Source organism: Vespa mandarinia, chromosome 1 (genome assembly GCF_050613455.1).
Source record: "Vespa mandarinia isolate Hongniang chromosome 1, ASM5061345v1, whole genome shotgun sequence".
NCBI classification, from domain to species: Eukaryota; Metazoa; Arthropoda; class Insecta; order Hymenoptera; family Vespidae; genus Vespa; species Vespa mandarinia.
The window spans coordinates 20401921-20416210 of record NC_140810.1 but is presented as its reverse complement, the minus strand read 5'-3'; the positions used below and the strand labels follow the sequence as shown (position 1 = coordinate 20416210).

Below are 14290 nucleotides of genomic sequence, written 5' to 3'. Positions count from 1 at the left end.
TCGAAAAATGTCGCGATGGAAGAAAACTCGCGCGTACTCGCAGGCGGCGTTTCCTCGAAAGAATGCAAAGAGGGGAAAAAAAAAAAGGTGGACGAAAAGAAAGAAGGCCGCTGCTAAACCGAGAGACGAACGATATCGAGCCGAGTAACAGGGGCGTCGATCGTTCGTCTCAATGACCAATTTAATTCGTGAGAATTCATGTACTCACCTTAACCTCTAGGCCCGACGGGGCCTACGCCATTCGACCCAACCAACGACGATCGCCTTCTTTGACACCGAAATGCGAAAAAACACGACGTTCGTTTCGTTTGTCACTAATTAAAGATCTCGCGACGGCGGCCATATTGCCGTTTGACCGAACGTCTCCACAACGAGGCGCAAGATGACGCTGCATCGCTCGATCTTCCCGCCTTTATAGTCACCATCTTTTTTTCAAACTTGCCTTTCTTCCTAGAAAAGACGAACAAAGTTGATCTTTTTCCATAAAATCTAAAAAATCAACTATATGATGTTGATCGCCGATTCGATTGTTTAACAAACTCGTCTTTATCCTACCCAAATTCCTCGTACTCGAGATAAATGTTATCTCGAATATACGAGATCAAGAGAGGAAGATAATTGCGGACGATCTTACAATCGCGAACGATCTTATTTTTCATTAAAGATATATCGCGGTTGTGGCTTATTGTTGTTCATTAATATCGATCAAAAAAACAAGAAAAAACAACGAGAGGGAATTAACGCAAATACATTTGAAATCAAATGTAAGGCACGTCGGTCGTTCCATTATCCGGCAACGTTCCCGTCGACGAAACTCAAAGCTATACTTGACATTCAGATGGCGCTTGTTTCTACCAATGGCGCTGCAATAGCTCTGAGTAAAACGTATCTATTATATTCGTTCTCTTGTCAGTACCGCCGATTGAAATATTTTGACCAAGTTATTCGCTTCGAAAGAATAAAATGCGTTTTATTAAAATCAATCGAGTTCGAGAATTATTGATTCCTTTCTATGGGAAAAACTTCGGTACAAAAATTCAACCCATTTCTATACATTACATAATTAATGTATGCTAATAATTTGGTTATTACATTTTAGCCGAAAAGATCAAATTCCTTTGGAAAATGGGATGGAACGCGAATCCTGTTATGACTACATGCGTAGTGACCCTTCCATTTGTTATCGTATATACATTCTTGGAATACAAGTTTCATTATACAGACGATAGACGAAGAAAATATAACAAACAAATTACAAGTAAGTATTCAATTATTTTTTGACATTTTGAAGGTTATATTTATATATATCCTCTCCTTGATTATCTAATCACAAATTCATAATCTATTGAAAAATTATTTCAAGTATATTCAGCTTAACCCTTTTGAAAAGCTTTGTAACAAGCTTTTCAAAACATAGCGTATCTATAAAAAAAAAAGACTGAGCATAAACTTTCTGTATACTCGTTACGATTAAGCAATTTTTTTATTATTTCCTTAATGGAAATTGACTATATGTCATATAAAAGGTATATTAATTTTTGACCAGTAAAATCTCTAAATCTTTTCATATAACAAGTTTCATATTATGTCTTATATGATTTGTTAATTTAAAGTAAAAAAGAAAGACATGATAAATAGAGGACTCTCATAGAGGAGAAGGCAAACTTGATTTTTATTCGATTAACTTAAAGATAATTGCTATTAGATACTGATTAAATAATTATTTCTCTAAACAGTTTACAGGCCTGACGATCCAAGGATTAAAAACATTCAACACTATTCTATATTAGATAAATAAGACGAATTTGGAATGATGGAGTTAAAGAACGTTGTTAATATAGTATCATAAAAATAGCAAGTGTTAATAAAGTTCGACTGAATCGACTTTGTAGTCCGTTATTTAAAAATATAGCACGATACGAGACCGTAAATGATAATTAAACGTTTCCTCGTCATTTAACATTGAAACGTTATCAGGTTTCGCAGCTATGCTCATAAAAAACAGATAAATTGTTTAAAGGGAAAATTGTTGGTACAAATTCCATGCGCCTCCCTTGTTTTATGAGACTTTGGATATAAAGTTTGGATGGATCAAAAAGCAATACTTTCATAACAAAAATCATTTCCGAATGAAGGGGAACAAGATAAATGGACGCGCTAATTAATTTCTTTGTTCTTCAACGTCACGCAATTGGGTCAAATCGAGCTAATGAGCGTCGACTTTTATTTGTCAAATTACAAAGAATATATCTCTTCAATTTTGATTGATAATTCTTCTACTTTTCTTTATAACGTCGTAACGAGTTATATTTACGACGATCTAACGATGGTTAAACGTATTCGCGACATTCGGTCGGCAAGGATTGCATCTGGGTTGCACCGAACATTAGAACGAGAACACATTTGGCGGTCGAAGGGAGAAGGGAGGACGATGAAAGTACATTAATGTCTTTAGTTTGTAAGTCTTTGAGGGGAGGGAGAGGTTTTACTTATCAATACTCATACGTCATATGATTTGAATACCGAGCGGGCTAAAGTTCGCTCCGGTAATACCCACGCGTCATTTCGAAATGATTTTAATAACAATATTCATTATTCGGAAATATCAAATAGAAAAGATGGCTCGATTGAAATCACGCTCCTTTTGCACAGTCAATAAGCCGTAATTAGAGAAATGAAATCATAAGGGAGCAGGAGCATTGGGCAGCACCGGTCGATATCCAAGCAAATGCATATCATCGAGGGATTATGAAAGCATGTGGCTCTTTGATACGGCCACATTACAATTTTTATTATTCGTAGCCTCGAGCAAACGAGCGAAACGCGCCGGTAAACACTAACGTCGAGAGTAGAATGCGTTGATCTTTGCAGAAGTTGAAAAGCGCGCGGTTCCCAACAAGCGAGTTTACGGTCTTTCAACCATCGAGAAACTAGCGTAATTCCACCGAGAGTAGATTCAAGAGGATAAGAGAAAGAGAGAGAGAGAGAGAGAGAGAGAGAGAGAGAGAATAACGTTTCAAAACTCAACGTTTTGCCGTGTTTATTTATGAAACAGTATTTAGGGATCAACAGACGAATGCGACTGAGAAACGCAAAAATCTTAGCACAGTAAATAATATAGATGATTCGAATATATTTTTTTCAAATTGGAAAAGTTTCAGGAACGTCGACTTTCGAATGAAACTTTATTTCCCTTCTCTCATGTCCCCTACTGCGTAACTTTTCTGCGAGTCACATGCCGTAAAAAAAAAAAAAAAGAAAAAAGGCCACATTAAAATATATACGTCGAAATCGGTCATCATTCATTTTTTCCTCAATTTTTGTTATCGGGGATAATAGCGCACGATCCTTTCGTATGGATTTCATTTTGCCAATTTTTTGGCAAAGTATCGCACCCTCGAAGGAACATAAAGGAGATCGACGAGATCCATTTTGATAACATTAGACGGACGTGACAACGTCGTTAGCTTAGCTCGAGCTTTGTCCGCGTACGACTCGGACCTCTGCCTAATGACGATACTTTCCTAACTTCGATATTGTATAACTCGTATCACATAGCAAGGTCACTCGTAAATTTTGTACGAGAACGAACGGATGAGTCTGGACCCTTAATGGAGATAAATACAAGTTTAATTACGAAAAAAATAGTCCGGAATTGTAGGAGGAGTATACAGTTTCGGTTAACGAGCAATCTAGTTGTTACTTGCGATTTCGGTGTAGATATACGTGCGATACATGTGTGTATAGAGGAAGATTCAAAGCTTTTATCTCACATTCCAATTAACGTCATAGAACGATCGAAGAGAGGATAACGAGCGCACGAGTGAAAAGTCTCTTAAGCTCTCGATCGAACTTTATAAAGGGATTTTTTCCTTTGTTTCATTTATTTAAAATGAGAAAGGCGGGAAGTAAAAAATGATCGGAAAGGTATGACAAATCGAGGATATAAATGGGGAAGGCAGTAACGTAGGTGAGAGGGTGGCTTAAGCCCCGTGGCTCTCTCGCTCGCTCGTCCGTCGACCGCGCGCAGGATCGTAGGATCGTTGCCGGTACCTCCTTGCGTGGCGTGTGTACGCGAAGCTGGAGGGAGGGCAAGAAGGGGATGAGAGGAAGAGGGTAAGGTAGGAGGGAGAGCTCGGGGCACCCCTCGCGTTCGCTTCTCCTTGGCCAGTGGTTCAGTCAGCGTTTCGCACCGGCGTCGCTTCGTCGTTTCTTGCGACCGCTGGACGATACTTTACACGTTCTTACGTACTACTGCTACTACCACTGCTACTACTACTACTACTACTATTACTACTACTACCACTACTACTATTACTATTACTGCTGCTACTACGACTACTACTACCCACTATTACTATTACTATTAGAGACCTCGTGTCCTCGGTGAATCGCGTGTCGCTACAATCTACGCAGCCATCGCACAACTTTCGATTAATGAAGGAAACGAGTACGGTACAACAGGAAAGTCGACGAGTCCGGGAAAAGGACGAGCAGTGGTCGATGCTCTTTTGAAGGGAAAGCGCATTTTACTGCGCGTTGCGTCTGGGTCGTGTGTGCGTGCGCGCAGTTTCCTCTGTGCGTGTGTGCGTGTGTGCGTGCAAGGACGAGAGAGAGAAAGAGAGAGAGAGAGAGAGAGAGAGAGAGAGCGCGAGAGAGCACTGGCGGAGGACCTCCTACGGGTCCTTGAACGTCAGGCGTGCATGTCTCGGGTCGCGCTCAAACGCTTTTCGTCTTGCTACGCTCTGACAACGTTCCTGAGGTGAGTAACAATTTTGGTATATTTTATATTCGAGATTCTCAGTCGAAAGAGCAAAAACACGTTCGATATAACATTCATCTACATAACGTAAATACACGATAAATTCTGTTTTGGTTGACGATCGTTCGACGAAATCATTTTGCTAAATAGACTCAATCTCCATATGCTCGTCTACTTGCTCGTCTACTTGTTGACGTATTTATTACGCGCTCGTTTGTACTCGTTTGTTTTCTCGACGAGCCTTTATTCTCAGGTATATGGTACGCATCGGTTGAATTTTATACACTTAAGAGAAAAAATACTCTTTCTCGCAAAGAGCATATGTGAACGTCAACGAGGAAACAAAGTTGAAAAATTATCGAACTGCGGAATGGTCTTTCGCGATCATTCGTGAGACGATGAAAGATCGTTCCTTCTAACGGCCATGAGATAACTCTTTCTGTCTACAGTTGTTAACGAGTTTTCGGAGTGAAACTTTGTCATGATCGAACTTTTTCAAACGTGCTTCGTTTCGAATTGGCTATTTTGTATGGAAAAAAAAAAAAAAGAAAATGAAAAGAAAAAAAAAAGAATGCCGAAAAATACATTTCGTTATCCGTCAAGAGTATTTTTCACCGCCGATATTATCGTCGATAGAACGATATGGAAGAAAAAGGGAAAAGCTTTAGCAGCGAGCGAACCATCCGACTATTAAGAACTCTAATTCGATGGATCCTCTTTTATTACCAGCGTGAGTTGCTTCCTCCAAGACTTCGATCGGATTCGATATAGACTCACTCCCACGATTTACGAGAAAACGATTTACCCCTAGGAAAGTCACGTTTCTCGTCATCGTTATCCGACCTATCGTAATACAATTCCGAGTTTATCTTGCGCATTTCGTTACTTCAAACAACATACTTTAAACAAAGTCGAAGTAATATAAACGTTTCTACAAATGACAGGAATCTTGGCGAAGGTCTATTATTAGAAATTCAAACGAAGATATAATTTACGGTCAATATTGATCGAGAGAAGGAAGAAAAAAATATCCTTGCTGATTCGTCACCTTTGTTCGATCAATAGGAATAATTCTTTATGTTCTTGGATCTAACGTAGATCTCGGGATTCTCTCGGAGATCGATGCTATTGATTCACGATTAATTCTTTCTGGCAAAGACATAAGATGAAAGAAGAAGAGGAGAAGAAATGAAACGATACAGCTTGATACAACAAGAGTAACGGAGGAAATTACAAACTATGTCGATGTTTGAAAAGAATTGAGTGTCTGTACCTGTCGGATAATAGAAGACAAGAATTCTTTGGTCTTATTTCCAACAAAGGGGAGAAAAAGGAGATAAAAAGAGAGATGGGGCGCAAATGAATCCTCCTTTAAACTCAGCCAGAGACAAGACATCCGATCGAACTTGAAATATCCGTTCGACGCTATCCTCACGGATGTCCTGCAGGGAGGGATCGTCGTCCTGTAATTCGACCTTTTACTTATTCAGCAATACTAGCAGCAATAGCAGTAGGATATTTCGCTCCGAAGCGATAAGTTTGCAATCCGATAGTTTCTTCGTCCGTACGCTTAAGTAAAACGCGTTCGTCACCCCTTGATCGCGTTATTGCCGCTCCCGAGGAAAGAATAATACCATCCGGAGATGCTTTATATAACTAACCTTCCTATTATTTTGCCACAAGAGACACGCACGAACGAGATCACTTGAATTATTATATATGAAAACGTCAATGAAATTTCTCTCGTTCTCTTTCTCGCTTCTTTCGTATCTTTCTCTCGACAAAAGCGAATATATTTTCATACGAGATTAACCAAGTCCGCACGATATAGTCGAATAATTCGTAAATATAGCGATTAAGTTCAAGGGAAAGAGAAAGGAAGTTTGGAAAGGAGCGTTGGACTTGTGCCAAATAGGAATGCCATATCAGCGCGTTGCCTATAAGCCAGCGCGCTCCGTCGGAACAGCTGTTAATCCGACTTGTTGCACGGCCGAACAAACGTAGTCACGTCGAGTTTCCGTGTCTATTTAGAATGCAGTTAAGTGTTTATCACCCCTCGAAGAAAGGAAAAGCTCGTCAGAGTCACGCGATCGATGAAAGAATATATAGAATGAGCTGCAACAAATTTTTACCAAAGCAATTTTTTTTCGAATCTATTTATTCTCTAGTAAATATTGAAAGTAAAATGACTGACAATTGACCCAAATATTCTAACAATCCCGGATATTTTTCACGACTCAACGAACCTATCCATTTTATAAAGTCATCTATCAAAAGTCGTACAATCGAAAGCTCCAATTTAGTTTGGACCGCTTTCAATGTAGGTACATACGTTATCTTAAATCTCGGAGTAAACTGCAAATAGAAAGACTAGCAGAGTACCATATGCGAACACCACGACTGGCCGATATCGAATCGCTCGTCGAAAGGTCACAAACGCGAGAACTCATCATTTTGGTTGGGTTCGTTATACCGCAGTAAACTTTCTCAGAGCTTTGCGTTTTCAATTATTACGAACCAAACGAAATAATAAATTCTAGGAAAAGGGACGCTTAAACGGGACCTTCTTTGAGTCCGGGGTTTCTTGGAAACACGACTTTGCGATTCATTATAAATAGCGAGCAACGGCATAGCGAGGTAACGTTGAAAGGTGATAATAGGATAATAGAGCGTAGTCTAAAAAGGTATACAAGCTATTCCCATATAACCGAAGTGCTTTGATCTCTGCTAGGCTGGAAATTCTTTGCGTGCCTTCCGGCTTGGCTAGTGGATTTCAAGGATACGCGAGCATGCGCGCGTACCACAGACTGTGTGTGTGTGTGTGTGCATTATATCATCTACGTACATATACATCGACTATGTATATATATATATATATATATATATATATATATACATATATATATATATACACACACACACACACATATATATATATATATACACACACACACACACATATATATATATGTATGTATATAAATGTAGTGAACCATGTATCTACTTATATGTATATCGGTAAACGATATAAGCAGATTGACTCTCGTTCACCACGGATGGTATGGAGGGCGGAACGCATCCGATATAGATATACGTACGATCTCTCATTTTCGCGAACGCTCCTAATTACTCGAAGCTTAGCGCGTTCGCAGGAGATATCGATGAATATCTATAGACGAATAATTTTCTATATATCGTTCGAGAAAAAAATTATATCGTCAAATCATACGCAATCGATCGAAATAAAATTTACCCTACATCGTGCTTTAACATTATATATATTGCAACTATTTATCAAGATCGATCCATACATTCTTCTATCGTACAGTGGCAAATTCTTTAACATACACGGGATATCGATTATCTCATTGCAAACAGTGATGTGAGAAAATTCCACGAACGAATAATATACAGGATATCTCGTTAGCCGTCTTTCTAGAAAATTCTTTCTCCTGTCTTCGTCTCTTAAAAATAATCTATCGCTGCTTTTTATATTCTTATTTCTCTTCTTCTCGATAAAAACTTTTAAGAGTGGTCTTTTTTATCGAAGAACACGACTATCGAATTATATCGTCGCCCATTAACGCGAGAAATCTCTCTCTCTCCCTCTCTCTTCTCTTTTATTCGATCATTTGCATGATACGAATTTGTAAAATTTCTGAAAAATATCTACACGGATAATAAGTATTACAAGTATTCTTAAAGTATCATGGGCAAAAGTGGAAATAGGATAGAAAAGTAGAGAGAGAGAGAGAGAGAGAGAGAGAGCCGCTGGCAGCATGTTCTCGATCTCAAGTTTCGTATGTGAATACGTCAAAAAACGTCAGAAACGTGCTACGCTTCTCGAAAGAACAAATTTTCCAATGTACTTTGTGACTGCAAACTAGTTTTTGCGACTACCAAGATCGAAGATATCGCGTTAAAAGTTAATGATAAGTTCGTGGTAAAAGACTCCAACCTAAATTATATGACGTAACTATTCCAGGGATGTGCTCGGAAGGTAGGATCCAAAAAAATAAAATAAAAAAAAAGAAGATCGTGACGTTGGCGATACGATCGAACATTTTTTTTCGGTAAGGGCACACCTATTCCCCCCGCGTTGAAGAAGCACATATTTCCATATCAGTAATCCATAGACGTCAAATTTCTTTCGCTACATCGAGCAGCCTTCTCTGTGAGAACGTGCTTTGTGCATAGTCTCTCGAACGATAGTCCTGCACGAAGTGCACGAGTTTTCGGTTGGACTGACAATAATTTAATGGGGTGTAACGCTCTCGGTCTCTCCCTTCTCTTTATCTATCTATCCATCTATCTTTCGCCCTACCTAAATACATATCGCATAGTGCAACGTACGATCCAAAACACAACTCTTTGACTTTCCCCTTTCGATATATAGAAACGACTTCTCGATCGAGAGTTATGCGATAAATCTTCGAACGAAGGCTCTCTACGAACTTGAATTTACGAGATAACATTTCCACGCTCGTCGCGAACCCTTCGTCGAATCAACTCGTCAAAGTTCGCGTCGAGTTAAATTACGCCCTTGTAATCCAAGCACGCCTAGAGAAATTGTTTAGCTCTTCGAGATCGGAATCCTTGTCCGTCTTTCTAGCAAAAAAGCTCGATCGGTGATCAGACTCGAAACCCAAGGACAAAGTTGAAAGAGATTTCTCATTCTCTTTTTTTCTTTCTCCTGATCCAGCGTGATCTTATTATCTTCGCATGCGAGACCAAGGAAGATCCCTTTCGCGGCATCTGGGAAAACGCGCATCGCCGCGCCCGATCTCATTCTATCGCAATTTCCAATCAACGAAGGAGGCCGAGTAATTCGCTTAATTAACGAGACGCACCTTTCGTCGCCTCTCTGTTTTTTCTCTCCCCCAAGGCAAGGAATTCAATAAGTATCCGTCCTCGTTCGACTCTCTTGTATTTTTCTTTATTTCAAACTTTGATGGCGATGATTAATTAAGATTTAAAGGATGCCCATAGAATATTTGTTCCATCGTTCCATTTGTTTTGGCACGAGAGGATAAGAGGGGACGTGGAAAGTTCAATCTAGTTTGCTGCACGAGGGCAAAAATAAATTATTTTATTGGTACAAGCGCGAGCACCGACGAGAGAGGGATGGATATCGAACATACGTAGAAGCACAAGTCTCGAGACGAGTAAATAAAGATTGCGAAAGGTCTGCTCATTGCGATCTGTAGAATCTTGGAATACCTTGGATTGTAGTGGAATACTCGAGGTATAACGCTCCGCATTTCTCCGCATTCGTAAATTCGCTACTACCGGAATAACACCGTGCATTTCTCCATCGGTCTTTCAACGTAATACATATACATACCTATGTATATATATATATATATATATATATATATATATACACACCATATATACGCCATTGAATATTCTTTCGAAAGACTTTTCTTTCGAAGGACTACATCTTTCTTGAGAGCTCTTGCTGTTGGGAAATTAACTAATGCATTCTTTTCATGTTCTTCCTTTCGAAGGAAGAGACACTTTTGCTATTCCTTTTCTTCCATTTCATTTTTATGACACGACATGGCCGTTGTCGTTTAATGATCCTACGAGCATCACATAATTCAAATGCACTGTACGTTTACTATGCGTTTACTATTTCTGTGTTATACGTTTATACTCGAAACCGTGGCGCAAATTCGTCATAGTACGAATTGATTGAACCAAAACAATGTTCAAACGAGAATAATGCAACGAGTTTAAATACATGATTTACGCCATCGGGCAAAGTCATCCATTTCGTCGACTATCGTTTCTCAATCGATAACATATTTCTCGAGAAGGAAACCGAATGTCGACGACGTATTAAGCCGATTAAGGAAGGACGCCCGCTCGTGTGGGTGTGCGTGTGGGTGTGCGTTAGTTGAAGTTTGCGCGACGGTTAGAGGACATCGGTTAATATCCATCTTATAGAGTTTGGTCTTCAGCGAGAGTAGAAAAGTCGATGCACTTTGTTGGATTTTGGAACGCTATAAAGTTTTTCCCACTTTGTTGCTTTTAATTTATGTCACTTTCTGTATATTCAGAAAAGTCCGTGTTCGAATTAGCATCGCCCAATGACATTATCGAGCGTGTACAATACGCTTTAATAATTGCATTCAGTTAATAAATTCATAAATCGAACGCTTATTTAAACTGTCGATGAGCACCAACTGCGGCGACTGCTCGCTAAGGTAGTCCAAGCTAACTTCCAAGCGAAATAGTGTCGGCCAAAGGACAATCAGATTATGACGCCAGCAAGCAAAAGCACTCGTGCTCGAGAATACGACCGAGTATTTCATCTTGCTAAGCTAAACACTCGGATACTGTGCCAAGAGAGAGAGAAAGAGAGAGAGAGAGAGAGAGAGAGAAAAATAGCTCATTACGCCCCATGTTGATAACAGGTAGATCCAATTTCAAAATGGAACAGACTTCTGGGCCAAATTTCTCGTTAGAGGAACTAGATAGTCGAAAATGGACTTTTTTGTTCTATTTAACAACCTCTTGAAGGATTCGTTTCTTTCGATATTTAGGGAAAAATAGTTGGTAGTTTGTAACTAGTATCTCAAAGAAAAGATATATTTTTTGTCACTTTATCTTGTTTATCTTAAATCAAGATGATAGTTGGGATTAGCCAAAAGTTAGCTAATCTCGCGTAAAGTTTATAACAGAGGTAGTTTTAGTAGAATCGACTAAGCCTTACTTGCTAACAAATACGGAAAAGTATTAAACTCGCAGTATTTTATTACAGCAACGATGAGGGTTGCGTCTCAGTGAGTTGACTCAGCGGTGTAAAAGCATCGACCAGAGCCACGTTACGCGGTTCCAGTAATTACCGAAGCGGTTAAAAAGAAGGGGAAGCACGCTGCCAAGTGCTCCGAGCCAAAATAAATACGTAACTTTCCGATGCGTATGTGCCTTTCGTTGAACACAACCTATACGAGCTATTCCCTTTGACACAAGAAATTGCGTTAACGACGAGATAAAAACTCTTCTTCTATCAGCCGCGTTCGCGGAACATATGAAATTCGAGATACAAACTATTCCTTTGCGATCCTTCGAGGAATTAGTCTTTGAACGCGAGCATACGCGTTCCCTGCTTCCTTAAATTATCATAGAACGAACGTTCTAACCAACATTCTTGTCATCGAGAATTTCTTTCGTCGATGAATATCCAATGAGAGATAAATACGTTATATTCGTGCATATATTACAATGTTTTCCTTTTCTCTTTTTTTCTTTTTTTTTTCTTTTTTTGTTCACACGTTAAGTATCCATTTAATCGTGTATTTACGAAGATCGATCATAAACCGACAAGATAAAGTAAATTTTTAGACTTATATCGCGTGCGAAAGAAAAATAGGCCTAATCGATCTATCATCCTCGTCTTTCAAGCTGTCAGGCAAGAACCATCATTATTTCTTACGTTTTCATAACTCCACTTGGGCCGTGGATTATACCGCAGAATACAACGATATCGACAGAACGTCTTTTTCACTGTATAGAATGTACCCCTCTTCTACTTTGGCAGATTTGCCTTCTTTTTTCATAGAATCCTCAGAATTTCAGTGATAAAGGTCCTTCGAGATTATCGTACCTTAAGAACTCGCTCGATATTGTCGTCCATAAAAGTTAATCTTAGGTGACAAACGTTGATGGAGAGTTTCCAATGCAATTTCAATTTCGTTTTCTTTATCCCTTATGTACTACATACATATGTAGATACAAGTATATCAATGAATTTCTCTACATAGTTCATAGACACATCGAGGTTATATGATCAACGATGGCGATACTCAAGGGGCCCGAGAAACGGCAATATCCACACCGATCGATCGATCGTCGAAGGCCACATCGAAAGCCCAACTTAATCGGTCTCGCGCATCTGCATCATATGTATTTATATATAAATATACATATATATATATATATATATATATATATATTTGATCGTATACATACATATACAGACGGAATTCTAGCCGACGCGTGCGATGCGAAACCTCAGGAATTTAACTCATTCGAAACATTGAGTTTATCAAGTCTCTTCCAGCGAAATAAACAGAAAAACAAAGAAAGAGAGAGAGAGAGAGAGAGAGAGAGAGAGAGAGAGAGAGAGAGAGAAGATGCATCCAGCCTGCAGGGATTTCTTTTTCGTTTCCGAACATCGACGTCTATTTCACGTACTAAGTCTCCCCGACGATATCTACGCGGATTGCCATCGGCAAAAGGGTTGCAAGTCGAAGCAGCCTAGGATTAAATAGGGCGGAACGATCGTTAGGTGTCTCATAATTATATACACTCGTGGCTTTTTCCTTCCTACACCATACCGTATATACCTACGGATAAACACAGACACATATGTCTCCTCCAGGTAGAGTTCATTTTGATTTTATAACTAGCGCGACGATAAATTGAGAAGCGAATGAACGAAAGAGAAAAAAAAAGAAAAGAAAGAAAAGAAACTATCAATGTCGACAAAAGTTATTAATGAGATCAATCAGAATCGTTCAAGGATCGATCTACGTCGATTCTTGAAACCGGTTGATTGAAATATAAATTGATACGCTGTATGAAATGCTGTGTATCCTAAGAACGTAGATAAGCTTTTCGACGTTAAAAATGAGGCGCGTTAGCCTTGTTGATGCATACGTGTACCTGTCGATTAAACTTCGAGCGACAGAAATTTCGTAAAACAGGCAGAGAAATCGGAGGCGAACGAACGTTCGTAAATAATTAAATTTCATATTCTCTCTGGGGAACGTTTTACACGGCACGTGTCTTTTTGAGATTGACGTCGTTCAATGATTTAATTCGATGAGATAGCAGTCAGTTTCAACTCGATAGGGAAAGGTTCACCTTCCACCTGCTTCGCATTATCCGATTCGTACAGAGAAAGATATGGGTAACGGGATATTGGAATAACGGGATATAATTACGTAAGCATGTTTCGTAGCATACAGAAAGGGGAGAGGCTGTGTCATTCGTTATGCACGTATTTAGGAAGAATTGACAGGTACATCCGCTTAGCTTGATTAAACTTCACATTATCGAGGGGATAGCCAAGCTATGATATAACGACGAAAGACCAGTCCTGTCATTTCTACGTATGATCGTGCCATTCAAGACCATACGTACATATATGATATATCGTATATAGCGGTGTATATCTACATATTACGTAGAATGGTACGGCCAAGCGAATAATTGTTTAAGCCGAATAATCCGTTTCTCCTGGCACCCTTTGTTTTCTCTTAATTTTAACGCGACTATGGTACGCGTCCACGTGTCGACGACCTGCCTTTTTTTCTTCGAGCGTGCTCATCGTAAAATCAATAAGTTGCCTCTCTCTCTCTCTCTCTCTCTCTCTCTCTCTCTCTCTCTCTCTCTCTCTCTCTGCTTGCCTTTTTCTCCTTTAGTCCTTTTTTGTTTTTTATACCTCATTATAACTTTCGTTGGACGAACAGTCGCAATATCTTCAATTTGTTTACAGGGCGTTAAAATGTACCG

The 14290-nt window shown here is 39.3% G+C and overlaps 2 protein-coding genes across 4 annotated transcripts in view; one reads left to right on the top strand and one right to left on the bottom strand.

The window, feature by feature from the left end:
- Positions 1-14290, bottom strand: part of LOC118447451 (uncharacterized) — a 186336-nt gene that overhangs the window by 153247 nt on the left and 18799 nt on the right. For 2 of the 3 annotated variants that reach the window (XM_035879396.2, XM_035879394.2), the window contains exon 1: positions 209-375. The exons of the other annotated variant lie outside the window; for it this stretch is intronic. The gene's annotated coding sequence lies outside the window, so the exon portion shown is untranslated. Of the gene's footprint in view, positions 1-208; positions 376-14290 lie in introns of those variants that run through there. 3 annotated transcript variants of the gene reach the window in all.
- On the top strand, positions 841-1884 carry LOC146873353 (uncharacterized). The gene is made up of 3 exons (XM_085662160.1): positions 841-1027; positions 1100-1258; positions 1737-1884. The coding sequence occupies exons 1-3, from the start codon at positions 964-966 to the stop codon at positions 1796-1798; spliced, it is 285 nt and encodes a 94-aa protein (XP_085518286.1). The 5' UTR covers positions 841-963; the 3' UTR covers positions 1799-1884.

Coding starts and splice junctions, on each gene's coding strand:
- LOC146873353 (XM_085662160.1), top strand. CDS start 964: ATGCGTTTTATTAAAATCAATCGAGTTCGAGAATTATTGATTCCTTTC. Junction 1,028..1,099: donor TTTCTATGGGAAAAACTTCG/GTACAAAAATTC, acceptor ATTACATTTTAG/CCGAAAAGATCAAATTCCTT. Junction 1,259..1,736: donor ATATAACAAACAAATTACAA/GTAAGTATTCAA, acceptor TTCTCTAAACAG/TTTACAGGCCTGACGATCCA.